The sequence below is a fragment of the Myotis myotis genome, unplaced genomic scaffold, assembly GCF_014108235.1.
Source record: "Myotis myotis isolate mMyoMyo1 unplaced genomic scaffold, mMyoMyo1.p scaffold_m19_p_1, whole genome shotgun sequence".
Lineage (NCBI taxonomy): Eukaryota > Metazoa > Chordata > Mammalia > Chiroptera > Vespertilionidae > Myotis > Myotis myotis.
Window position 1 is genome coordinate 216,806,554 of NW_023416313.1, and position 27,893 is coordinate 216,834,446.

The 27,893-nt window shown below is 46.2% G+C and overlaps 2 protein-coding genes across 8 annotated transcripts in view; both read right to left on the bottom strand.

The window, feature by feature from the left end:
• The window catches only part of FBLN5 (fibulin 5), an 87,447-nt gene extending 59,722 nt beyond the window's left edge, over nt 1-27,725 (bottom strand). The window contains exons 1-4 of one of the 3 annotated variants that reach the window (XM_036315748.1): nt 27,610-27,725; nt 7,681-7,735; nt 5,936-5,987; nt 1,486-1,740 (exon numbers count right to left, since the gene is read on the bottom strand). In XM_036315748.1, the coding sequence (XP_036171641.1) occupies nt 1,486-1,740; nt 5,936-5,987; nt 7,681-7,735; nt 27,610-27,611 (364 nt within the window). In that variant the 5' untranslated portion in view covers nt 27,612-27,725. Of the gene's footprint in view, nt 1-1,485; nt 1,741-5,935; nt 5,988-7,680; nt 7,736-10,869; nt 11,206-11,377; nt 11,840-27,609 lie in introns of those variants that run through there. The other 2 variants (XM_036315747.1, XM_036315746.1) reach the window with 2 other exon arrangements.
• TRIP11 (thyroid hormone receptor interactor 11) overlaps nt 24,509-27,893 on the bottom strand; it is a 65,436-nt gene continuing 62,051 nt past the window's right edge. For all 5 annotated transcript variants that reach the window (XM_036315741.1, XM_036315740.1, XM_036315742.1 and 2 more), the window contains one exon: nt 24,509-27,882. In XM_036315741.1, the coding sequence (XP_036171634.1) occupies nt 27,662-27,882 (221 nt within the window). In that variant the 3' untranslated portion in view covers nt 24,509-27,661. The remainder of the gene's footprint in view (nt 27,883-27,893) is intronic.

The window sequence follows — 27,893 nt, forward strand, 5'->3', positions numbered from 1 at the left end:
CGTGTTCCTATCTTCCCCACCAAAGCACCAGCCCTGACTGGACTGGGCCCCACACTCTTTCCCTTTGCACAGTCATCAACATCCCAAGTGACCATCAACCAGCTCTTCCCCCCTGACCCCGTCCCCCTGATACCCCACCTCTTGAGACCAGAGAAGTTTGTTTTCAGGTGTACCCAATTTTCCCTTGTAGCTCTGACGGACACGTTTACATGTGATTTGCATGTATTCAAATATAAATGCACTCATTTGCATGGACATATGAAAGACATTACAAAATCACCACACAGCCTCTAACAGTTGGCTACAGCTCATCACTCCAGGACCCTCAAATGGGTCCAACAAAAATCTCACTAAGCAGACCGATGTTCTCCTAAACTTTTGGGGTAACGGGACATATTAGAACTTCACATTAATTTTTATCACATCCCTTAAATTTTTCTATTTCCTATGTATGCTCTATGCTCCTCAAACCATCCTAGTAAAACAGGATATTTATATAACTTATAAATATGCTTAAAATGGGGCTCCAGGTAGGTTTTGTAGATGAGGTACATGGAGTCACCATCATTCCATTTCCCAAAGCTGGAGACAATTGCAAAGGTTCTGGTCTGACCACAGCCAAGTGACCAGGGAGGGTTCCAGGTAACCCTCTGCCAAGGTGACCCTGGCCAACGGACTACCACAGCTCACCAGGGCACCCATCACACCACTCACCAGCTCCGTTGGGACCTCATCAAAACTCCTTCTCCCAGAGATCTACTCCTGCTACAAGCTCCCATCAGCAAGGCTTCTTTTGGCCAAAAGGACATTGGTCCCCACTCAAGGAACCCACTTTCTTTCCAGAACAGGTGGTCTTGGCCCTCACGGCTTCTTTTACTTCAGGAGCATACATTCCATTCACGGGCGAGGGGTGTTGGGAAGAAAGCTCTAGTCCTTTCTCAATCTCATTCTGGGATTCACTTACTAAGTTTGACCAGTTGCATTTCTTATTGCACAGAGAACATATGAGCCTGGTCTTTAAGTAGATAGAGGATAAATAGATAATATCAAGAGATAGATGGAAAGATGATAAATAGGTAGATAAGTAGATAGATGATAGATAGATAATAGATAGATAGATAATAGATAGAGAGATGATAGATAGATAGATAGATAGATAGATAGATAGATAGATAGATAGATGAGTAGGTAGATAGATGATAGATAGATAGATAGATAGATAGATAGATAGATGATAGATAGATGAGTAGGTAGATGAATTGGCTTTCTGGAGAACTGTCAATGACACAGCAAACTAAACTACTCCTCAGTGGGAGGGTTCCCAGAGACATGCTGCTAAGAGTGAAAAAACTATGTAGAAAGTAAGTCATTGTTTCACAGGTGCATGGAAGGGCCGCTAATAACCTGTCGGGGTGAACCTGCTGGATTAGGGCGTGGCCTTCGCCAGGCACAATGGACAGAGGCCCAAGGTGCTGGGCTACTCACCCACACACTGGTTGCCTTCATCCATCTGGAATCCAAAGCGGCAGATGAGAGGCCTGGAAATCGTGGGGTAGTTTGGAGCCGGGAGCGGAGGGGCAGCTGCTGGGTATGGACCTGAGTAGGAGGTGGAGTAGGGGTTCGAGTAGGGCCCCCGATACACTGGGTTTGTTCGGGGGATGCACAGGTACCCGCCGTTTTGGTTCACACACATCATGTCTCCTCGGCAGGCCTCAGGGATGGTCCGGCATTCATCGATATCTGGAAGGCCACAGAAGGGAGAGCGTCAGCGGCCCCTGGCCACACTGTGTGCGGGGCTCCCTGAGGCAGACACACACACACACACACCAAACACTTCACCAGCATCGCCGCCCAACAGTGCCTGGCTCATCGCCCGCAGGTACTCCCACAGGTTAGCCACGCTGAGTCAAATTGACTAGCGTCCCCCAAACATCAGCCATCAAATACCACCACCACGGCCGTGGCCTTATCCACAAAAGCCTGTATTACTGTGTGCTTGATATTTTTTAAAAAATGAACCTGCCGGGGTCCAACCCCAGCAGGTCCAGGGGTTCCCAAAGGTGTAGACGGAGTCGGCGAAGAAGGAAGGACACGGAGACAGCGTTCAGTTGATCAGCAGCCTAGCCAGGATCTCTAGCCAAGTTCTGGTCAGGATCTCCAGTGAAGTTCTGGTTAGGATCTCCAGCCAGGTTCTGTGTCCATGTTCTCTTGCTAGGTTCTCCAGGTTCTCCAGCCAGGTTCAGTCACCAGGTTCTAGTCAGGTTCTCTTGCCAATTTCTGTAGTCAGGTTCAGTCCAGGATCTTTTGCCATGTTCTCTCCAGCGAAGTTCTTCTGTCTCTGGGTTCTGTGTAGGTTCTGTCTTCTTAGTCCTGTGTTCTAAGTTCTGTGTCTTGCTGTCTTATTACATCTGTATTTATACCAGTTGATTCAATCCTATCAATCTCTATTACAAAGGCTAGGGCGTTTCTTATCTCCATTCCAGGGAGTAAAGATTATGTAGCTTAAGCATGATTGTTCGTAGTTAAAGTGATTAATTACCCACCTGGCACTAGTTAAGAGGTTTTATTCCCTCCCTAACTTCAGGGGAAAATCCCTACCTGGGGAAACAACCTTTCTCAGAGACCTTGGTTAAAACACATAGTGCCAAGAAGGTGAGCAAACATATTAAGAACAGTATGCCATATATGCCAGGTCCCTTGAAACAGCAAGCATGGACCGGCTCCCGGCATGAACCCACATTTGAAATTTGAGTAAACATATTTTTAAAACTTTTACATGACTGCAGCAAATGAAGAACACCATCAATGAACATAAATAGAAGGTAACAGTAAAAATAAAGATATAACTATGGAAAAAAAAGAGTTTATCTGTGTGCCCACGGGATACTCAGGAAACACTGGGATACACCTAAGAATCGCTCCCATTTCCACTCCGAATAACAGCTGGGCTTCAAGAAAGACAAGGCTTGGCCGAGAGCTGGTTACTTGTTAGGAAAGTGGAGCCTTACTTGAAAGTCAGCTCACACTATGCCAGCAGCCGGGCCCATTTCCAGCCGGGCTGGTGTTCTGCTTGCTATGCCTGGAAGGGGAGGTAGGTGCTCTAGAAAACCTGATTTCCTGGGCCAGGCCCGGGCAGGGGAGGCCTGAACTCTGGCTCCAGCATGAGCAGCTGACCTGCCCCCCACACTGGGCCCTCTCCCTAGCCTTGGGGGCTGCTCCCCGGGGGACAGGAGGCTGGGGAAGAGATGCCTGAATGCTGACAGCTCCTCCCAGCCATCTCACCTGAGCAACTCCCACCAGCTCCCACCTTGGGAACCAGAGATGTTGAGGCTCTGTATGGCCCATTCAGTAGCTGCAAGCGTGAAATCACCCATAAAACTGGTGGGTCAGCATGCCCAGCTGGCATGGCACAGGGGTTGAGCGTCGACCTATGAACCAGGAGGTCACAGTTCGATTCCCAGTCAGGGCTCGATCCCCAGTGTGGGGCATGCAGGAGGCACCCCATCAATGATTCCCTCTCATCATTGATGTTTCTATCTCTCTCCCCGTCTCCCTTCCTCTCTGAAATCAGTAAAAAATATTTTTAAAAAACTGGTGGGTCTGAAAAGATGGGTGCTTCACCTTTCTGTGCCCTGGGCACAGCCTCACCCCCTCCAGGCCTAGGTTTTCCAGGGCAGGGTTTTATTCCTCACCACTTGTCATTTTTTTAAACCGCCTACCTCCCCTCTGGTTCTCTGAGCTGACGTGCGCTCAGGAAAGAGGTATGATTTGGCCTAAATCAAATATATTTAAAAAGCTAAATATATATCTGAGGCAGGGATGCCTTATTCTTTCTGTGTACCCGATGCTCCATCCACAACAAACTATTATACACTCTCAACGTCCTTTCCCCCCGGGTCTTTGCTTATGCTGTCCCTTCCACCTGGAATGCCATTTCTCAGGCTCCTACTCATTCTTCTCATGTATAATCTCATATATAATTGGATCTATATTGAATTGGATATAGCTAGATAGGTGATAGATAGGTAGGTCGATAGATCCAATTCAAAAAGAGGACCCTCTCCTCCTTTTGCAGGGCCCATCGCTATTGCCTCAACTTGGCCATGACTTTATTCCACCTGGTAGCGTTCACTACACCCAGGTGCACCTCTCCCACTAGAGGGTGTGCTAGGAGAACAGCCCCCAACATGTCTGTCCCAACCCTATGGTTACCTTAGGTTACCTGACAGAGGGGAAGTAGGTAGCAGAGGGAACTAAAGTTGCTAATCAGCTGACCTTGAGGTGGGGATCATCTGGGTGGGCCCATTGTAATCATGTAAGCCCTTAAAAGGGGAAGAAGAGGCAGAAGGGTTGTCCAGGATGTAACAATGGGAAAAGAAGTGGTTCTCAACCTTGGCTGCACATTAGAATCACCTGGGAATCTTTTTACAATCCTGATTTCTGGGCCTCATCCTCCAGAAATTCTGTTTCTTTGTTACTCATGTTGTGGCCCCACCCCATAACAAAGAAACAGAATTTCCGGAGAATGAGGCCCAGAAATCAGGATTTTAAAAGGATTCCCAGGTGATTCTAATGTGCAGCCACGGTTGAGAACCACTGGATTAGAAGCTCGCGAGGCACTTAGCGTGGCGCTGGCTTTGAAGATGGAGGAAGGGACCATGAGCCAAGGAGTGAGGGAAGGAAACTGGGAAGGGTCCTCAGCGAACAGCCACAAGAAGACAGGTGCCTCAGTCCTACAACCACAAGAAACCAAACCTGTGGGAAAGCAGGATGGGAGTTCCTCAAAAAATTCAAAACAGAACTACCATCTGATCCAATAATTCCACTTCCGGTCATTTATTTAAAGGAAATGAAAACAGGATCTCCGAGAGCTATCCACACTCCCATGTTCGTTGCAGGATTATTCATAACAGCCAAGGTGTGGAAACACCCTAAGTGTCCCTCTCTAGATGAATGGATAAAGAAGATATCACACACACACACACACACACACACACAGGAATAGCATTCAGTCACAAGGAAGAAGGAAATCCTGCCATTTGCTACAACATGGGTGGGTCTTGGAGACGTCATGCTGAGATAAGTTAGGCGCGGAAAGATAACTGCTGTATAATGTCACTTGTACGTGGAATCGAAAAAAGCCAAACTTAGAAACACAGTGAGTAGAATGGTGGTGGCCAGGGGCGGGGGGCGGAGGAAACAGGGAGAGGCTGGTAGAAGAGCCCGAACGTTCGGGTAAGTTCTGGTAAGTTCTGGTAAGTTCTGGGGGCCTGACGTGCACCCTGTGGTTATCGCTAACAGGACTGTGTTGTATGACTGAACTTTGCTACGAGAGTAGCTCTCAAGTGTTCTCACCACAAAAAAAGCAAACGCTATGGTGGTAGTCATATTGCAATGTATACGCACATCGCATCAACATGTTGGACAGTTTACCCTTGCCAAAGTGATATGTCAACTGTATCTCAATTTACAAAAAGAAAGAAACTCAATTCTGCCAGCAATACACATGAGTGAGGACATGGATTCTGCCCGCCACCCAGGAAGGAACAAAGCCTCGTTGGCACTTCAGTGTGAGCCTGGCAGACCTCTGTCGAACCTTTGACCTCCAGAGCAGTGACATAATAAATGTGTATTATTTAGGCCACCAAGTCAGTGGTAATTTATTATGGCAGCCATAGGACACTAACACAGACAGCGAGCTCCTTGGGAACAGGAGTCAATTCTTACTCATCTCTGCCCCCTCCCAGGGCTTACGGTGAAGCCTTAACCGTTAAGGTGATGGGCACAAAGGTGGTGGTGGATGGAAGGGTGTCAGGGACCTCATCTGTTCCGGGGCACTGATTCTCCCATGGGCAAGGCGAACAGATTTGACAATCCTGGACAACAGTGTCACTGAGCGTCCCCACCCGGTGAGGGGTCGTCCCTGGCCTCTTACCTATGCACTGTCCCGACGGGCGGTCCAGGTCAAAACCGTTTGTGCACTGTTGCTGCGGGGAGAGAGGAGGAGGCGAGGTCATTTCACTCACTGATTTTTGTTTAACTGTAAACGCATTGTAATGGCAGCACAGAAAGTTCAGGAAATAGAGTCAAGGGGAAAAACAGCAGCCATAATACTAATGCTTGTATTATAATGTCTATTTCTTCTTCCTCCTCTCCTCCTTCTCCTTCTCCTTCTCCTGTTTCTTCTTCTTCTGCATTTTCGTACATTTTTTTATACTTAGCATTACTTGTAAAGCTCCCTCACTGTTGCTCCAAAACCCCTATTTTTAGCAGATGGTTCCTGGGGCTTTTTCATGAAATGCAATAATAATGACATCTGACCTGCCCGACGAGGCACATCCTGTGTCCACTCCTTTCTGGGAAGGGATGTGACTGCTTTTTAAGGGCACTCACTCTCCTTGGGCGCTTTTAACCTCACCTTCTCAGCACCCAGTGTGAGTCCTTTGCACCCTGTGCAACCCTCCACCAGATCCTGAGGTCTGTACGTAAAATAAAAGCTACACAGTGATGCAGTCAGTCTCCTAGGACAGTGGTCGGCAAACTGCGGCTTGCGAGCCACATGCGGCTCTTTGGCCCCTTGAGTGTGGCTCTTCCACAAAATACCACGTGGGGGTGCGCACGTACAGTGAGATTGAAACTTCGTGGCCCATGCGCAGAAGTCGGTATTTTGTGGAAGAGCCACACTGAAGGGTCCAAAGAGCCGTATGTGGCTCGCGAGCCGCAGTTTGCCGACCACTGTCCTAGGACAAGCAGCACTGGGAAGACGCCTCCATTTCAGCCTCAGAAGACAATCACAGAGACACTTCCAGAAACAGATCTCCACCGTCCCCAAGGACTGTCGGCTTCACATACCACGTGAGTTACAACTTTATGCATTTAGAAAAGTGTCATGGCCTGGCCTGTGTGGCCCAGTGGTCATGGTTCGATTCCTGGTTAGGGCACATGCTCAGGTTCTGGGTTCAATCCCCAGTAGGGCGTGGGCAGGAGGCAGCCGGTCAATGATTCTCTCTCATCATTGATGTTTCTCTCTCTCCCTCTTCCTTCCTCTCTCTGAAATCAATGTTTAAAAAGAGAGAGGAAAACGCCATGGGGGTCGACAGTCAGGGGTCCTCCTGGGCAGACCCTGGAGCCTGCCATGTTACAGGAACCAGGCGTCGGGAGTCGGGCTTCCCTGAGCTGAGGGTGGGTGTGTGGAGAGGTTGGACTAGCCTGCGTTCCTGGGAGTAGACCCAGGAGCCTTGGAGCCAGGGGGCTGCCCCTGACCCTCAGGAGAGCTGGGTTCCTGGCTCACCGACTGATGCCAAGGGCAGGCACCCAGGGGCACCCCTGCCCAGAAACACCTGCCCAGAGCACATCTCACTTAACATCTCACGTAAGTCAAGACACCCCCAGAGGGATGCAAATGAGGGGGGGGATCCGATGATAAGAACCTTGGATTGGGAGTCAGGGACCCGGTCCCCGCCCCGCCACGTGTGAACTGCATCACCTCGATCAGGTCTCAACTTTTCTGAGCCCCAGCTTTCATCTCTGTATAAAGAAGGGCTCGATTTAGGTAAACTATAAAGCCCCCCCCGCACGGCGTCGCCCCCCACCAAAATAAATCCTAGGATGCTACAATGTGTGGCTGGACAACCTTATGTTTAACATGCTTCTACGTGATTCACAAAATGAAAACCTTACCTGTGCATTCCCAGGACGTGGAAGACAGAAAGCCAGAATGGTGACAGTGAGAATCCTGCGAAAGGCAAAAAGGCGAAATCAATGCCCAGGGCACTTCCAGGAGCCGGGTCTGAGGGCACACGGCCCGCCCGCTGCTGGGCATTTACCACGGGAGGTCACCTTGGGCTTAGATGGGGGGACCCCAGGGACCCCAACCACCCCATACAGACCCGTCTGTTCCACTGGTGTCAGATGTTCAGATCATGTGTTAGACGGCATTTCTTTAAATGAAAGGTTTTTGCTACTTCAAAGCACAAATCTAAACCCCGCCGGCTGTGGTATTGACCATGTATTGGCCAGTTGCTCTGACCTCCGGCACCAGCCGGCCTGAGTTCAAACATCTTTACTCTGAACCGGTAACAGAGGGAAGGAGCCCTCGCGCCCTCCAACGGTGACAGGACAGTGCAAATGGGAGGTGCACGGTTCCACAGAAGGAAGGTGTTGCAGGAAAGTCAGCTGATCCAGGGGGTGGAGTGTGCATCCCGCTGCCCCTGAGGGAGCAGGGGACCAGGGGGCCGGGCAACAGGAGAAGCAGCACAGCAGGAAGCTTAGGGGGAGTCAAGAAATGGAGGGTCGGGGCAGCTCTGACATCCACACGCCACCAAACCTCTCTGTGCCGGAGACTCCCACCCTCCACAACACAAACTTCTTCCCAATAAAAGTGTCGTCACCCATATGCTTTCAAAATACGGCATCGCTACCGCCGCCAGAACTCCTCTCATTCACTCTGCAAACCTGAACCGCTGAGCGCCACGCCCACCCGGGGAGCTATAATCACAGAGCAGGGCACGCGTGGGGAGGACGTGGAGCTACCGGGACCCGGAGCACCTGGGGTGGGAGTGAGAAACGGTGCAGGCGCTATGGAAAACAGGATGGCCCATCCTTTAAAAATTAAAAGTACAATCACCATAGGACCCAGCAGCCCCACTTCTGGGTACACGCCCCAAAGAATGAAAACCAGGGTCTCAGAGAGATGCCGGTGCACCCACGTTCCTAGCAGCATCGTTCACAAGAGCCAAGAGGTGGGAGCAACTTTCATTCCTGGATGGACGAAAGGACGCGCAAAATGTGGTGTCTCCGTTCCGTGACATATTACTCAGCCTTAAAAAGGAATGACGTTCTGGCAGGGGCCACATCTGGAGGAACCCTGAGGACATCCTGCTCCGTGAAATAAGCCAGTCACAGGAGGATAAACACTGTATGATCCACTTATGTGAGGTGCCTACAGCAATCAAAATCGTAGAGACAGAACATAGAGTGGTGGTTGCCAGGGGCCGGAGGAAGGAGAGAATGGGTAGTCGTTTAATTCGGATAAAGTTCAGTTTTGCAAAGTAAATGATAGGAGTTCTGGAGGTTGGTTGCACAACAACGGTGTGAATGTACTTAACACCACTGAACTGTATGCTTAAACATGACTAAGGCGGTAAAAAATATATATAAAATCTATACACATGTGGAGCTTTATTTGGTGTTATGTTTCAACACGGATTTGTCTGAGTCACTACTCTTTGCAGGTGTAAACCCCAGGCAGAAGAGCCACAAAACTAGGACCCAATCGCTGCCCGAGAGAGCTGGTTGGGGAGCCACATGAATCAAGAATGTCTCTACACGTTGGTTAGGACACTGACAGACATGCCCATTGAGTGCCGTGAGAGCCAGGCTGGGAGTTAGGGACAGGAAAGTCAAGGAGGGCTTCCTGGAGGAGGTGACCTTGAAGGCTTCTTGGATAGAGCAGTGGGGCCTGGGCCCTGGTTGGACTCAGTGGCCTATTCCTGTCAAATACACCTCCACTTTACAATCCCTCCCTTCATGGAAAGGGTGTTCGATCGATTGCAAAGCCCACTCCAGCCATAATACAAGGCTCATCTGAATCAACAGCTCTAGGTTCGTGGGGGGCCCTCGAATTAAGGAGACATCCACAGGGAACAAAACCCCGGTGTGGCGCCAGAAGATGCAAGCCCAAGTCCTTCACCGCGTCTCCAACCCCAAGAAAGAAGACCCTGAGCACCCCCCGGTTTTCATCGCATCTAAGTGCCTGCGTGAGCCAGGTTCTCGCTCGCTGGAGACAGCTCCGACCTTATAAAGCGCAGAGCCAAATCCCAGGGCTTTTTGATATTTGCGACAGCCAGATTTATATCTGGAAGGAATGAGAGAACAATAACAAATTTATTTTCCAGGCTGTATATGATGAATTTCAATGTTTTCCTGTTTCTTCGCATGAAGTTTCCTTTCAGATGGTTATAAAACCCTGTCTCGTTTATGTTGGAGACAGAACAGGTTGCCTGAATGCCGTGGACTTCAAGAGCTAGTGGAAAAGGCGTGCTAACCTCATTTCTCCCCCGACTCCTGACTCCCCCGCGCTCTCTGGCCCAGAGCCCTCAGAGACAGGTCCCCTCTGAGAGGTGCGGCCGCAGGCCCAGCCTCCGGGAAGAGCCACGGCTGGGTCTTGGGGGCCAGGTAAGCTCCAGGCTAACGGAGAGGGTGTTCGACAAAATGAAATACCACCCACGCGTGCTGCTCTCTCATGGCACCAACAGTGGCACCTTGTCACAAAAAACTCTAGAAAACCACAAAAATAAACTAATTAGAGGGAAACCTCTGAAGCTCAGAACTGGTCCCCGGGACTGTGGAAAACTGTGGGTCCACGCACTTTGTGCACCATCCTGAGACCCACGGGACCAGGGCTGTGTCCCCAGTCCAGGCTGACATTATTACAGCTTAGTTTTCAGCATATGTGCCCTCTCTCTCTCTCTCTCTCTCTCTCTCTCTCTCTCTCTCTCAAATAGCTACATTTTGCCCTGACCAGTTTGGCTCAGTGGATAGAGCATCAGCCTGTGGACTGAGGGGTCCCAGGTTCTATTCCGGTCAAGGGCATGGTTGCAGGCACATCCCCAGTAGAGGATGTGCAGGAGGCAGCTGATCGATGTTTCTCTCTCATCGATGCTTCTAACTCTCTATCCCTCTCCCTTCCTCTCTGTAAAAATAATCAATAAAATAGATTTTAAATAAACAAATAAAGCAGCGACATTTTCAAGAGTTTTGCTCAGTAAAGACTGTGCAGATAGAATCTAGATAAAAGCTCTTCAGAGTTGAAGGAGCCCTCGACGGGAATCGCAATTTTTCTTAAAGAAAAGCAAGACGTTTGCTTACATGTAGTTCTGTCTGCGGTCCCCACTTTTCATCGGCTCCAGGCTTCTGGGTCGCATGCCCTTGGATCGCACATATAGGGCAGACCTGGCCCGGGATGTGCGGCTCACCCCCTTGCTTGTCCAGCCGCCGATGCAGCAAAAGATCGGCTAGTGAACCAGTAACCGCTCTCCCCGAACTTAAAAGAGGATGTGAATTTTGGGGGGGAAACGGCACACTTGATTAGCTTGCCTTTCCGACCAGAAAGAGGGACGGAGCTCGGAGGCGTTTGCAGGCTCTGTCGAGGCTGCCTCTGGAGCCGATGATAAAATGCCCACTCCCAAAAGAAGGCTCCGGGAGGCAGCGCGCAGAGGCGCAGCTTTTTATAATTAACAATGTCATTGCATCACCAGCTAACGCCTTTCCCAATCTCCTGACACCGCCTGGATCCGTGCAGAGCCGTTTTCCACCCATCGGGCGTTCGGGAAGCTTTCCAGACCCCGGGGGAAAGAGTCCAGAAGGGAGAACCCACCTTGTAAATCCTGGCATGTCCAAGGCGCGGGAGCCGGAGAAGCAGAGGGAGAAAGAGACGGCGCTGGCAGTGCGGGGGGGCCCCTCGGAGCAGTTCCTGCACTTCGGCCTCCTCTGGGCCCGCGGGGCTGGCTGAGATTTTATTCCGGGGGGGACAGCGAGTCGTGGAGAGGACAAGGGGAGAGCCTGGGTCCTCCGAGCCGCTGGAGAGCCGACGGGGAAAACACCTGGTTTTGCTTAGCCCTCTTCAGTAATTCAGCATTAAACCAATTGGAGGAGGAATGTTAAAAATGAACACTTCATTTTCTAAGTATGTTAAACAATGCAAATGGGGCCTCAGTCTGGACACAGCTGGTTCAGATTACAGCGCTCACAACAATCTTGGGGCGTCTGCCAGGACCCAGTGCTCAGCGCTGGGAGGAGAGCCCTGTCCCGGGCGAGCAGCCGCACTCGGGCTCCCAGCATCTCCGCTGGAGGCGAGGGGCGGGCAAGTGCGGAGCGCGGGGGGCGGGGGCGGGGGCGGGGAGGGCCTCCGGACCCTTTACTTCCCACCCGGGAGGACATCCCCGCGCGGGGCGGGGCGGGGCGGTCCCGGCCGCGGCGGGGCAGGGGGCCCAGCGCCCCTGGCTTGGGGACGCCCATGCAAAGTTAGCTGCCTCTCCAATAACTTGCGCTCAGGACAAACGCCCCGACAGGCACTCGGGTCTTAGGATTTATTGGGAAGCAGCGGCTGGGGGATGGCGACAGGAACGCGCGATTTTCCCGAAGGGGTGGAGGGGGACGGCATCTGGCCGACGGGGCGCGAGACACCAGCTTGTGCAACGCAAACCTTCCCGGGCGCGCCCCGCCGCCACCCCGCGCTCTGGCGGCACGTTCTTGCTTTCATTAAAAAGTGTCCATGCAGCACATCCACGCGTTGGCCGGCTTAAACCTACACACAGTTATATGTCAATCCTATCCCCACCCGGCTCGAGAGAAAAATATATTATTTTTCATTAAGAAAGCAAAAGTGTCCCTTGGTGATTATATAACAGAAGAAAAGGTGATGCTAACAACTGAAAAGGTGATCTGCAAAGAGGAAGAGGACAGCCAGGAAAAACAGGATGACGATAACCTCAAAGTGCTATGCTAAGTCCTTCATATTCATTATATTGGTGGTTTCAAAGGGGTTTTTTTTTTCGTTTTCTTTTTTTCTCTCTTTAAAGCTTTGGAACCCTTTTCATCAAATTAAATCTTACCAGAGACACTACTCCCTAAGAGACCAGAGTGGACGGGCAGGGGTCGAGGGCCTCCCTCCCCACCTGCATCTTCCCAGGGGCCCCTCCACAGCGCCCACCTACTGGAGAGGCTGTGCGGTCCTTTAACCCCATTGAGAGCGGTGAGGAACCCCCTGGCCCACAGGGGAGAGCCACAGTCTGCGGGGCCAGCCTTCCGGAGGGCGTGGTGGTGGGAAGTGAATGGAATCCTGCTGGAGGGGCCCGAGTTTCCCCACCTGAAGCTGCCCTCCAGATATTGATGTTTTTTAATGTTTTTATTGATTTCAGAGTGGAAGGGAGAGGGAACGAGAGAGAAACATCAATGATGAGAGAGAGTCATTCATCGGCTGCCTCCTGCACGCCCCAAACCCTGGAGCCAGCCCGAAACCCCGGGCATGTGCCCTGACCAGGAATCGAACTGTGACCTCCTGGTTCATAGGTTGATGCTCAACCACTGAGCCACGTTGGCCAGGTGGTATATTGATTTTTAAGCAAGTAATTAAGAAAGAACCTTTGACCTTGCCCCCTTTACTGCCTAGCACAGTGGTTCTCAACCTTGGCTGCACATTAGAATCACCTAGGAATCTTTTTACAATCCTGATTTCTGGGCCTCATCCTCCGGAAATTCTGTTTCTTTGTGATGGGGTGGGGCCACAACATGAGTAACAAAGACACAGAATTTCCGGAGGATGAGGCCCAGAAATCAGGATTGTAAAAAGATTCCCAGGTGATTCTAATGTGCAGCCAAGGTTGAGAACACTGGAGCAGATGCAGAGGGAGAGACCTACTCAGGGAAGGGAACCGTCAGGTGTGCGACCTAGCAGCCTCCTGGAACTGCCGCCCGGGTCTCACTGCTTCTGGGTGGGCTAGCAAACGTCCACCAGCCACAGGTGTTCCGCTCTTCCCCAGCTACCTATAAATCTCCCACTCTCACTTCTGGAATCTGAGACTCCGTTCCCCATTTTCTACTTTGTCCAAAACGTCATAGTTACCCATGTCGCCTCACATGAAACAATGTCGTTTCATGATTCTGTGAATTCCCCATGTGCATGTATTAACATTTTTATTTCCTACTGTTAATCTGTCTCTGTGAATGTATTAGCCCAGCTAGAAGGACTTAGAAGGTGGTGGGTGGGGGAGGAGTATTAATTTTTTAAGCCCCCACAGGACTCTACAATGACATCTAACAAGAAAGGCAGAATGGTGATAGTTGTCTAAGCTGAGTGTCCATTTATTCTGTTTACTTTGTATGTATTAGAAATTTCGCATAAAATATTTTTTTAAAACACATTTTTTTACGAGATTGTTCGTTGCCCCCAAAGTTCGTAATAGCAAAAGGTTGTGAACAACCTCAAAGTCCATCAGTTGGGTACCAGCAGAGTTAAAGGAAGAGCTTCCAAAAATGAAGTATTGTGCAACCAATAAAAAATGTCAGACACATAAGAGTACATATTGGATGACTCCACTTATATAGAAATCAAAATAGGGTCGTGACTGGGAGGGGCCCCAGGAGCCTTCTGGGTGCTGGTAATATTCTAATTCTGGATCTGGGTGCTGGTTCTACAGGGAAGCGGACGGTTAGGATCTGTGAACTCCTCTGTATGTTACACTTCTCTCACTCAGCTCCCATTCCCCCATCTTGTCCACAAAGAGTTGGTAGGGGACTTTATCCGATGTCCTGCTAACATCAAAATGAACAGAGTCGTAGCATTTCCCGTCTAGCAATTCTATTTTAAAAAAGCAAATGAGGTTTGTTGAGCATGAACTGCTAAGGGATCCTTCTGGCTTTTAAACGCCATCATTTCCTTTTCTAAGTGGTTTGTGGGTTGTTGTTTTTTTGTTCTGGTGCAAAATGAAGATCCTAACATCTACCTCACCTCCCATCATTGGAATCAAATACAATCACAACCACAGAACAACTTCACAAAACGTAAATTGTAACGTCAAGGGAACAGGTTATCATCTGCTGAATGGGGCCTTCCTGGCTCCAGTCAAACTCAACTTCCTCACTGCGCTGGGGGCTGGAAAACAGATGGGCTATTTTTTTTTTTTAAGCTGATGCTTCAAATTGGGAGTAAATTTCACAAAATTAATAAAAGTAATGATATATTTTGACTACTAATATTAAATTATTTATTTTTTCACTGTCCAAAAATGATTACATCACATTGCCCTTCTAGGAGAGAATGTAAAACAGGGATGGTGACATGATTGAATGTTCATGATCATGCTAGACTCCACACACACCCTCTCCTGTGACCCCCACCCCCTCCAATTTGCACATGAAAAAAAAAAACAGACCCAGAGACACTATGGCCACACAGGTAATAAACAATCCAAACTCTAGCCTAAACCAGGCCCTTTTGAGTCTACAGTCCTCATTCTTCCAGTTTACCAAGCCTTGTTTCAACAAAAGTTCACTGCCACCAATCTAATACCCACAGAAATCCCCAATATGGGATATCCCAAAGGAGGAACTATACAGATAATCAGTTTGCAAACCTGAGAGCCCCCCAGAAGTGGGCTCTGTCCAAAGGGGAGACTGCTTTTTATCAAGTCCTGCCTTCGTCTCTGATTGGTCCATTTTTATGCAAATTAGGAATCCAAATGTGCACAGTCTGATTGGTCCAAATAGCACTGCCCTGATTGGTCCTTATGAAGCCACTCTGATTGGCCAGTAAAGATGCAAATGAGGATGAAGCGGGACATTTCCATTAGACAGGGCAGGTCTCTATCTTACAGTGCAAAGATGACCTCAGGAGCCATTCATAAGGGTGGGCTCAAAGGGCAGGAGGAGAGTGCAGGAGGCTGGCAGCTCTGTCTGTGGCTTTTCACTGAAATGCAGAATGTGTGAGAGGCCCCTGCCAGCAATGGTTGAGTCCAATTAACCACTAGGAGTTCTTGGAAGATATATTCCTTCTCAGGGTAAACACTTGCTTTCTCTGACTTACTGCTTACACAGCTAGTACCCATGACACATGGGTACATGTGTCGGTCACCCCACCGAGTCCCACCTGAATTCTCTGAAATCCGGCCATGTTGCCACCATTCACCCACAATGGTGCTTCCTAAGTTCCCTCGTGCTCTCATGGCCAAATACCATGCCCTTCATTTTTAATTGTTCTTTTGTCGCTTTGAAGGATTTGACCATTGATAATCCATCTTGTCCTCTCATGTCCATGACTTTAAGTTATCCTGGTTTCCTCACTATGACTGCATCTTCTCCAGCCTCTTTTCTTTCTCCTCCTCTCTGGCCAAAAAGTCCCCCAAAGTTAAATCCAGCCTCTCTACTCTTTCTCACGACCCTCTTGTGGAAATAGTCCTACTACTGTTATGGGGCATTGATATATACCGTCAGCATTGTGCCGATGACTCTCAAATCCCTCTCGTCATCCCTAACGTGTCTCTTTCTTGACAGAGTCAAATGTTCAACTCCTTAAATTTCCCTAAATCCATTTCTTCTCCTGACTTCTCAGTCACCTAGTCAGGGTAGTTCCTTTACTCCCTGAGAACTAATATAAAAGTCAAATGTGTTCCACCCTACTAGTGACTTTGGCTTAGGGTTTTGGGTGGTGGTGATGTGTTTTAATAGAAATAGCTCAACGGGTATGTGTCACAAAATGATACATGTTCTCACATTCTGTAGGAACCTGCTTAGCTAAAAAGCAGAAAATGGTCATCCAGAGACAAACTGCCAGCTCAGCCAGAAACCCTAAAGAACATCAATTATCTTGACTTTGCCCATCTTTATTTCTATAGTGAGATTTCTCCATGGTCATCTATATTGCAAATATTTTCTTTTTTGTTGTTATTTTTTACCTTTTAACCTACAGATTTTTGAAAATGCATATTTTCTATTTCTCTGTATTTGGACGTCCTAATCCCATCCTGTATAGTGTCTGCCCTCTGTGTCATGCTTATGTTAAACATAGATAATGTTTAAAAAAATATTGGTCTGTTTCCCTGGAGAAACCTAACAAATACAACACCTAAGCAAGTTTTTAACCTTAACAAGCTTCAGGTTTTCAGCTATAAAATGGGCGCAAAAATAACATCATGGTATTGTAAAGGCAACAGTGTTCATAAAGCACCTAGCAGGTGCCAATGCACAGTAGGTCAATAAAGGTTAGGAAACTTACTCTTTTATTTTTATCATGAGTCACTGATCAGCCTATAGTGCAAGTAGGTGTGCATAGGCCAAGGCAGGGCACCAGGGCATTGCCTGGAGGAGGTGACAGAGTCCTGGACTTTATACATCACTTACTGTACCCCAATTTTACAAATGTGAAAACTAAGGCTCAGAGGGACTAATTTACCCAAGATCCTATCATTGAAGGCAGAGCAGGGGTCGGAATCAGGTTTTTGGACTTCTACTCCAGGATAGCTTCTCCTATTACATTTGGTCTCTAAACTGTACTTTACTGCAACCAACTGGCTCAAGGATGCCAGGACTTTCTGCACATACTTGGAATTCTCGGGAAAATCAGAAAATCATGAAAACACCTGGGTTTTTCGTATGGTTTGTTTTAACTGACTGTGGTTCTAACATATGATCATGTGTAAACTATGAGAGTTCCACTATCAAAGAGACTTTAGGCCAACACACTCTTTGCTATGGAGCCGGAGTTGCAATCAAGAAAGTAGCTAATGGCATTCTCTGTTTCATTTTTGTCTGTTTGTTTTCTGACAATATGTACTGATGTTTGGAACAAAGTGAATATATTTAATATAATTTTATAAAAGTATTAGAGGCCTGTTGCAAGAAATTCATGCACAAGGGGGACAGGGGGCCCTCAGCCCGGCCTGCACCCTCTCCAATCCAGGACCCCTTGGGGGATGTCTGACTGCCGGTTTAGGCCCTATCCAGCAGTTGGACATCTCTCTTGCAATCTGGGACCACTGGCTCCTAATTGCTCACCTGCCTGCCTGCCTGATCGCCCCTAACCCCTCTGCCTGCCTGATTGCCCCTAACCACTCTGCCTGCCTGCCTGATGCCCCTAATTGCTCCTCTGCCAGCCTGATCGCCCCTAACTGCTCCCCTGACTGCCCGATCGCCCTAACCACTCTCCCCTGCTGGCCTGACTGCCCCTAACTGCCTTTGCCTGCCAGATCACCCCTAACCGCTCTCCCCTCCTGCCTGATTGCTCCTAACTGCTCTCCCCTGCCAGCCTGATCGCCCCTAACCGCCTCTGCCTCAACCCCTGTGCCGGGAGCCGGTCCATCCTTGCTGTTTCAAGGGACCCGGCATATATGGCATACTGTTCTTAATATGTTTGCTCACCTTCTTGGCACTATGTGTTTTAACCAAGGTCTCCTCTCTGAGAAAGGTTGTTTCCCCAGGTAGGGATTTTCCCCTGAAGTTAGGGAGGGAATAAAACCTCTTAACTAAGTGCCAGGCGGGTAATTAATCACTTTAACTACGAACAATCATGCTTAAGCTACATAATCTTTACTCCCTGGAATGGAGATAAGAAACGCCCTAACCTTTGTAATAGAGATTGATAGGATTGAATCAACTGGTATAAATACAGATGTAACAAGACAGCAAGACACAGAACTTAGAAGACAGAACTTAGAAGACAGAACTTAGAACACAGAACTTAGGAGACAGAACTAAGAAGACAGAACCGAGAGAGACAGAACCTAGGCACAGAACCTACACAGAACGTTCTCTAGAGACAGAAGAACTTCGCTGGAGAGAACATGGCAAAAGTTCCTGGACAGAAACTGGCCTCAGAACCTAGAGACAGAACCTAGTGAGAGAACATGGCAAAAGATCCTGGACTGAACCTGACTACAGAAATTGGCAAGAGAACCTGACTAGAACCTGGTGACTGAACCTGGCTGGAGAACCTGGACAGAACCTGGCTGGAGAACCTAGCAAGAGAACATGGACACAGACCCTGGCAGGAGATCCTAAGCAGAACCTCTCTGGAGATCCAGACCAGAACTTGGCTGGAGATCCTGGCTGGAGATCCTGGCTAGGCCACTGATGAACTGAATGCTGCCTCCATGTCATTCCTTCTTCGCCGACTCCGTCCACACCTTTGGGGACCCCTGGATCTGCTGGGGTTGGACCCCAGCACCCCTGCCACCGTGGCTTTGTCTGAAAGGACGTCCAGAAGATGTCCAGTCTAATTAGCATATGACCCTTTTATTAGTATAGATGATGTTCAAATTATCTCATTTCCTATTTACAATCCATATAAGAAAGTGGTTCCCATATTCTTGAATTTACCAAACCAGTAAAATCAACACCCTCAAAAATTAGAAGAAACAATATTATGCTGTCAGCTTTTTTGTAAAATTGAAGAATTTTTATTGATTTTTAGAGAGAGGGGAGGGAGAGGGTAAGAGAAGCATTGATGTCAGAATGAAACACTGATCGGCCGCCTCCTGCTTGCCTCCTACTGGGGATCGACCCTGAAACCCGTGCATGTGCCCTGACCAGGAACCAAACTGGCAACTTTTTGGTGCATGGGACAACACCCAATCAATTAAGCCACACTGGCCAGGGCTATGCTGTCAGCTTTTAATTCTGCCAAATAAAAATAAAAAATATTACAACTATCATATAGCATATTACCATGTTGCATAAAAGAAAGAACTTTTAACACCACATGAAGGAGAGACCTTGTAAGCTTCTCTATGTATCCAGATGGGATGTCAGGTTTCAACAATATTCCCATAGAGTTCAGGGACAGGAGAGGCATACATTATCTGACCACATCTCTATTGTCCTACAGAAAGTAAGAAGATTGGCTCATTACAATGTTAAGACAAGTTATGGGAAAATGCTTCCAAAATTAAAAGGGGAAGTGGCTGGTGGTACAGGATGAAATGAGAGTTGGTCATCCTGAGTTGTTCATCATTGAAGTGGATGATGGGTACATGGGTACATTGTTACCTTCTATACTTTTTTTAAAAAAAAAATATATTTTATTGATTTTTTACAGAGAGGAAGGGAGAGAGATAGAGAGTTAGAAACATCGATGAGAGAAACATCAGCCGCCTCCTGCACATCTCCTACTGGGGATGTGCCCACAACCCAGGTACATGCCCTTGACCGGAATCGAACCTGGAACCTTTCAGTCCGCAGGCCGCCGCTCTATCCACTGAGCCAAACCAGTTTTGGCTACCTTCTATACTTTTGTGTCTACATTCACATTTTCCTCTAATAAAAAGTCAAAAAAAATTTTTTTTTGGAAAATACAGCATAAGGTTAAGATTTGACGAAGCTGGCTAATGAACATACAGCGATTACTCGGTATCCTGTGAACAGACTTCAGCTTTTGCATTTATGATCACAGCAGTGAAGTTCTTGTGGGCTAAATCCAACATGAAGCCCACCGTTTCTTTGACAGCTTCTTTTCTGAGTACGGGTCACACTTTCTTCTTTGCATTACTCATCGTTGTTGGTTGAAGTTTGGACAATTTAGATTACGTGTAGCAACTACTAATTGCGATGTATTTCTCTGATTTTAACATTTGGATTTGTTTTTTAAAATATATTTTTATTGATTTCAGAGAGGAAAGGAGGGAGGGAGGGATAGAAACGTCGATGAGAGAGAATCATTGATCAGCTGCCTCCTGCACGCCCCACACTGGGGATCACGGCCGCAGCCAGGGCATATGCCCTTGACCCTCAGTCCGCAGGCCGACGCTTATCCACTGAGCCAAACCAGCTCGGGCTAACATTTGGATTTAAACTGAGGAATCTGCCTTCCCTGCAGGAGAGTGTGGCTGCTGATGTCTCTGCTGGTTTTACATTCTTAATCTTTCACTCTGGCCTCCCAGAGGTTGCTGCTGCAGGACTGGTCAGCAGGAGGCTGTGCTCCTTAGACACCCAGAGTCCCCGTGGCTCCCATCCGCTGCCGATGGGTGAGGGTGCAGATTGAAAAATACAGGCCAGGCTCTGGGTGGCCGAGGCTGTCTTCTCATGGGGCTCTCTTGGTTCTGCCCTGGCCATGGCTTTCTCAGCTCCTCATTACATTTCCACTGGTCGGCACTTGCCCCACCTGGAGTTGCACCCTCAGCCTAGCAGAGCTGAGTTTTCTCCAGGTTTCCTTCCAAGTTCACCACTTTTAACTGGCAAAGTCATGGTTTTTGCTCAGCTTCCACCCCATTCCATGGAGTTCATGCCCTCAGGCTACAAAGCTGCTGGTTTTCAGACAGGCTGACGGGAGTCGGGGAGCCCCAGGCAGGAAGCTACAGACTCCAGTGGTTCTTACCTGCAGCTCTATGGCAGTGGTTCTCAACCTCCCTAATGCCGCGACCCTTTAATACAGTTCCTCATGTTGTGGTGACCCCCGACCAAAAAATTATTTTCGTTGCTACTTCATAACTGTAATTTTGCTACTGTTATGAATCGTAATGTAAATATCTGATATGCAGGATGTATTTTCATTGTTACAAATTGAACATAATTAAAGCATAGTGATTAATCACAAACACAATATGTAATTATATATGTGTTTTCTGATGGTCTTAGGCGACCCCTGTGGAAGGGTCGTTCGACCCCCAAAGGGGTTGCGACCCACAGGTTGAGAACCGCTGCTCTATAGAGTATAGATGGTTTTAAAAAATCAACCATTTCCAATTTCTTGTCTTTCACCATTTTGGTTATATACTTGTTTTTTTGCAGGGAGGACTGGCTGACCTCTTCACCCTACCATGGCCAGATGTCCATCCCTCCTAATACCCCTTTGTTTATTCTTGAATGATTGAAATATTTGAAACCCACAAATAAAGGATGAAGGCAGAAGTAAAATTACTTCCAGGTAAAACTAATGTTTCAAGGAAAAAAATTAAGAGTGAAAACACTTTAAAAAATGGAAATCTATTCCTCAAGTAGCAACTCTATGGAGAACTGATTTCAACCATCAGTACTTTTCAACACGGGAGCGCCAGTTGGTGCGTGTGATCCTGAAGAGTGCTGCGGGCTGAATGCATACATCCAGACTCTCCGAGCGGGAGCCTGCATGTGCGAGGCATGCCAAATGCTTTAGGGAGATGACTTTGAAACGATTCCAAAAATGTTCAAAGGCTACACATTCCATATACGTTTTCAAAAATAAAAAATTACCTCATTAGTCTAGAATGTGTAACTTTATCACCATCACCCCATTTTTTATTAATGGAGAGGGCCTGGAATTGCCTTTTAGACAGGGATGAATGTGTTAACTCACAGATGACACCGTGGTGCTTTAAATATGCTTAAATGGACAGAGCTGCTTGGAAACCTAAAGCAAAGCTGTGTTACTTTGCTTCCAATTCTTTTCTTTAAAAGAAATCATGTTTGCCTTCACCATCTGGAATGGGCCTTGTCCTTTGGGAAATGAATTCATTCAAGAATATACATTGACTCACCATTGTTAGAGGAAAACTTCTCACAGTGTTAGTCCTGCCACATTTAAATGCCTTATATTTTACAAAAAATAATTACATTTTTAACAGCCCAAGGAAAACTAGGAAACAACTTCACCAAACTCATTAAGTTCACAAATATTTTCAATCACTGAGATTTAATTTTTGAGGGTCAGAAATAGTTCACTGAAGTCAAAGAATGTTAGAGCTGAAAAGGGGAGTAACTCTTATAAAAACAGCCACAGCTGAAAGTGATCACAGTTAAAATATCATCGTAATGCGAATTATTAATTTCTTAACCCCAGAAGGGCTAAAAGTTTGATGCACAGTAGTAGCCAAGGCAGAAAACAAACTAAGGGGTCAAACATCTGCCTTAAGTGATCCATTTATTAACATTCTTGAATTTTCCTTTATCTCCAAAGGAAATACTGGTGTGTTTATAAAGGATTATTACTTTACTGGATGTATTAAATTATGACAATAACATGCTGTAAAACCTTCCATCATATCATATCTTATATTCACATGACCTAAGCCCCAAGGACAGGAAAACAAGTTCAGATGAGTAACATTTTGTGTTCCATTAGAACTGGTTGGGGCAAGGACCGCTGGACATTAACTTTGCTAGCTCGCTTCCTCCTAAGGTGCTCAAATGTTACTTCCTTTAACCACCACACGCTCCTCCCATCTGCCTGCCAGGGCCAACCCAGGGCTCCCCAGCACCTCTCACTGCTCTAGCAATGTGGACGAGTCTCTCTCGCCCACTAGACTGAATTTCTCAAGCCTCAGACCGTCGTCGCACCCCTCATTTTTAGCCCATAAAGCTCCCTGCCCATCTCACAGAAGAAATTCCCACAACTACCCGAATCCATTTGCTATCTGCATCCCCCCCTCTTGCATTCCGTCTGTGCCAGTAAAGGAGTCTTTCCATGCAAGGCCGACGCCTCCCCTGTGTTCGGGTGCTACCAGCTCCCTCTCCGGACCTCTTCTCTCCACTCTCTTCACCCCGTAAGGATTTGTACATGCTTAAGCCTCCCAGCTTAAACCAATTCTCCCGCCACCCCACTCTCCTCTCTCCGCCTGGTGTCCTCCTTCCCCGTGACAATGTGATTTCTCAGAAGAGCTCTTACAAACACTTATCTCCAATTGCTCACCACCTACTCAACTCACTTACGACTGGTTTTTCCTCCCACCATTCCACCAACACCAAGTCAAATCCAACAACTCCCTGGTCCCAGAATCCAAGCTTATCTCACCAGAGCAGCAAGCACTCCACACTTCTGACCTCTCCCATCTTCTTGAAATAATTCTTGGCTTTGGCAACACCCCCACATCTGACATGCTTACCCCCTTTTTGGCAATAATAACCTCGAGTTCTGACATCTGTATAGAACTAGATTTTATAAAGCATTTCCACAAGTGGTACATTTATCATTTAATAAATACTATGAATGAATGCATCATTTGATGCTTACAACCCCATAAGCTTACTACCTAGGTCAGTGGTCAACAAACCGCAGCTCACCAGCCACATGCGGCTCTTTGGCCCCTTGAGTGAGTGTGGCTCTTCCACAAAATACCATGTGCGGGCGCGCACGTACAGTGCGACTGAAACTTTGTGGCCTGTGTGCAGAAGTCGGTTTTCGGCCTGGGCGAGTCTATTTTTGAAGAAGTGGCGTTAGAAGAAGTGGGGGTGTCGGTGGGTTGGGCAACGGGAGACGCGGCGCAGGCAGGCCACGGGATACGCAGTGCGGGGGAGGTACATTGTTTTGAGGTACATTCCCTGAGGTCGACCCCTTCCAACTCTCCCATCCACACTCGTCTATCTGAAACAAGTCTACAAGACGAGTGTGGATGGGAGAGTTGGAAGGGGTCGACCTCAGCGAACGTACCTCAATCAGATTGAGGACGTTTTTAGCAAAGGTCAGCTTAGGAGTACCCTAATTAAGTTAATAACAATGTACCTACCTATATAGTTTAAGTTTAAAAAAATTGGCTCTCAAAAGAAATGTCAATCGTTGTACTGTTGGTATTTGGCTCTGCTGACTAATGAGTTTGCCGCCCACTGACCTAGGTTATTTGAGATGAGAAAAATCAATTCCATCAAAGTAATGCTGTTAAAAGTCAAAAGAAGCCACCTCCCAACTTAAAAACCCATGTTCCTTCCAATGCTGCCATCACACAAACAGTTAAAATTATTCAAGTTCCACATCTAAGAAAAACGAAGACAGGATTGACTGATCATCTTGCAGAAACACGAAGGCCGGATGATGCATAATATCACCTCGGAACAGGCTGGCTAAAGCCTCTCAGATGCTCTTTTCATGCGTTATCTTATGTTAAGCCTCTATGAACTGTTCATACTTAACATTTCCAAGGCTCAAACACTATCCTCACAGCAGACATCCGGCGAGCACTTGAAGACATTAGCTTCAGTAGTTGACCAACGGCTGCTATAAACAACATGTGTAAGTCATTTCTCCCCCTTCTAAAGAACAAGTCAGCAGCTGTTTGCTAAAAAATCTTTTTTTTTATTGTGGATGAAGACATCGCCAACTCACATATATCATTTTTATTTGGAGTATTTTTTTGCCTTGCAGCGCTCCTGAGAAATTCAGAAATGCATTGACTTTAGTTCTATAAAACACAACCCAATACTATAGTTGGGTTGTAAATTTCCCCTATTTAGTTATTTCCCTAAAAATCAAGACAATTGATCAATTTTAAGTACAGAAACCTTAATAAGTTAAAAAGTAAACACTGGCAAATAATCACAAATGTCAGAACATTAAAAGCGCCTTTACTTTTTCCATAGGAATATATAAAATAAATATCAAGTATAACTGACTTGATATTTACAAAATTAAATTTTTTGATGGAAGAGGCTTTAAATACTTTGATATATGAAAAACTTCATTAGGTTTAAATCAAATTCAAATGCTCTAAGTTTGATACATAATAGCTCTAAGTATTCTCATCCCTCCCCTGTCCCTGAGGACACTTTCATATTTTCCACCTAAGGATCAAATAAGTTATTTTGAAAGTGTTTTTCTCCCTTTTGATTAACCTTTGAATGGTTAAAATAAACTGGAGGTTTTATTTGGGGGGGATATTTAATATTTTAAGTGGCTGGTTTTAAAGAATTAAATTCTTTCCCCAATTTTTTTTCTTTTAAATAAATAATGGCAGGAACTAAAATTCAAACAGCCATATGATACAGAATTGTACTAAATCAAATTCAATGTCTGGCTGGATTTTCTATTATAGTATTAGCAGTTGAAAACCATTAGGAATGTTGTGAAAAACTGTGGCAGCTAAAGCAAAATTCAACCACAAATCCTAGTAAGTTTGCAGAGAAGTAAACAGTAAAATTACTGTCGTTAAACGACTGCAGTAAATTATTGTTAGAAATGTCCTACTGCTGACATTAGAATTATATGCTTCCTCATTGTATGGCTGGTTACTAAGAAGATTCCTTGAGCAGATGGTTCATCTCTGACACAACTTAGTTTCAGGAAAGTAGATGAGTTATGTCTGGTTTAGATCAACAAACACTTAGTATGCATACCAGGCAGCTATAGTTTCAATGATGATACAACTGAAACATTAGGTACTACAGCTTCAGTTCAAGGTCACATAATCAAACAGCAGCCATGTAAGGTCATGCTGTATGCCCATCATAGCTTTCAAACTTATGTTAAACTACGGGGTGAAGGGAGATAGGCTGTTTTGAATAGGGAAGGAAATACTTAAAATGTCATGAAAGACATTTAAAATATGATGACATGCTACTTAAATACCTACTACTTAAGTTTTAATTCTCAAATTATAAGAGAAAAACTCTATGCATTTTCTATTTCTTCAAAATGAAAGAGCATGTGTCTTTTTTTTTTTTTTAACTTAGAAATTTTTATTTCAGATGCTCCACACTGAAATGAAACTTCAATGGCAAGCAGCAAATAATTTAGGCTGGTCAGTGAAAGTATCTTTGAAAGGATCCCAAGGGTAATAATTTTATAAGAGAAATAATGGGCAAAACAGACAGGAGGCAGCTTGGCAGTTCTAATATAGAACTGGATGGCCACTTCCTTTAAGCACACTAAATAAAGAATGGCCATATAAATAAGCTAGCTAAGGAGACAGGACGTTGTGAAGCAGCAATGTCTCAGTTACTGAATTCCTCAGAAAAACCAGTTTCACCCATCAACACATAAAGACTTCCAACCTTCTAAATACAGTAGAAAGTATACAGTTAATCACAGCAAAATTTACAAATGATCAAATTTAGCCCTGGCTGGAGCCAGAACTATTTACATATTTGGATCAATATCATTTCCACCTTTCCTTGTTATATAGATGTTTCTATTTTAAAGGCATAGTGAAATTTACAAAATTTGCAAGAAATGTCTTTAAATATACAACTTCAACAACTTATACAAACATGAACATCCTGATTAAGTTCCAAGCCAGGATTTTTTTATGATAGGTTTATAAAAAATTAAAGAAATACTCCCTTATTCTTAAGTTCCAAACACCTGATGCTGGTGTTGCTGAAGTAATTCCACTGCCCTCGGTGACCTTGAGGATGCGAATGGACAATTCCTGGACTAACATGCCTGTCACATGGACATCTCAGACAGAGGAAGGAGGGGCCGTGTTTAGTGATATTGCTCATTATAGTTCCGTAAATGCAGCTGTATGATTTAACGCTTACATGAAAGTTGTATGTATAGGTGTGAAAAAAACAAGTAGTTTTAAAATGATAACTTTAAAAAGATACCTTAGCTCTTAAAACCAAATCATATGCCCATAGTATGCACTTGACAACAAAAAGAGAAAGGCTGATACACGTAATAATTTGGATAGATTTCCAAGGGCATTGCACTCAGTGAAAAAGTCAATCTCAAAAAGGTTACATCCTATGGGATTCCATTTATATAGCACGCTACAGAAATCGGAGAATAGTGAGTGGTTGCCAGAAGTTCGGGGAGGAGCTAAAGAAGGAGGTGGCTATGACTGTAAAAAGGGTAGCACGAGGGGTTCTTGATGTATCTGTTCTGTAGTGGTGGTCACATGGATTTACACATGTGATAAAGTTGCATAGAACAAAATACACACACATTCCACCTCAAGACACCTATGTCCTCCCAGGGGCAACCTTTTCTTGTCCTGTCTACACAAAATCCTCTATAAAGATGATTAATATACACTTCAGGTCAATTTTCTGCACTATGCAGATGAGCCACAGTTATTATTTCTTCTTCCTTTTCTTTTTCTTTCTTTTTTGGGTAAATCTCATGATTATCTTTAAAAGACAACCACATGTCTCAACTAGCCTAAATTAACTTGAAAATCAGAGAAAGAAATCAAAACCTGATATATAGCTACTTTTATTTTACTTACTTCCATAAGTTAAGATTAAAAAATCAAATGTTTCTAGCCTGAATTAGGTTAAATCAGAGAAGGAAAAAAATATATAGCAAACACTTCCTCCTGTGACACCTGCAATTTCTAAAAACAATACGAATATTTTTATTAAATTCAGAGAAAGTACAACTGCAAACAAATACATGACTTTTTCCAAAAGGCCACTTCGTGATAAAGTACATACATTTAGTGTTTCTCTAAAGTGCTGTGCATGTCGTCTCTGGCTTGAGAGTCATCTATTGATTCAAAAGGTCCTTCAGCACAACCCCGGCACTGTTGTCAGGCGACACTGGCAAAGGCGTAAACGTGGGCAGCACGTCTGAAATGGGTTTCAAAAGGAGGTGCCCAGGCCCCCCAGGCCCAAGGCCAGCCGGGTTCATGAGAGGCACAGCCGCAGAGCGGGGAGCTAAGAACGGACTCACATCTGTTCTTCTCCCAGACCTGGGTTCTGTCGTATCTAAATGACAA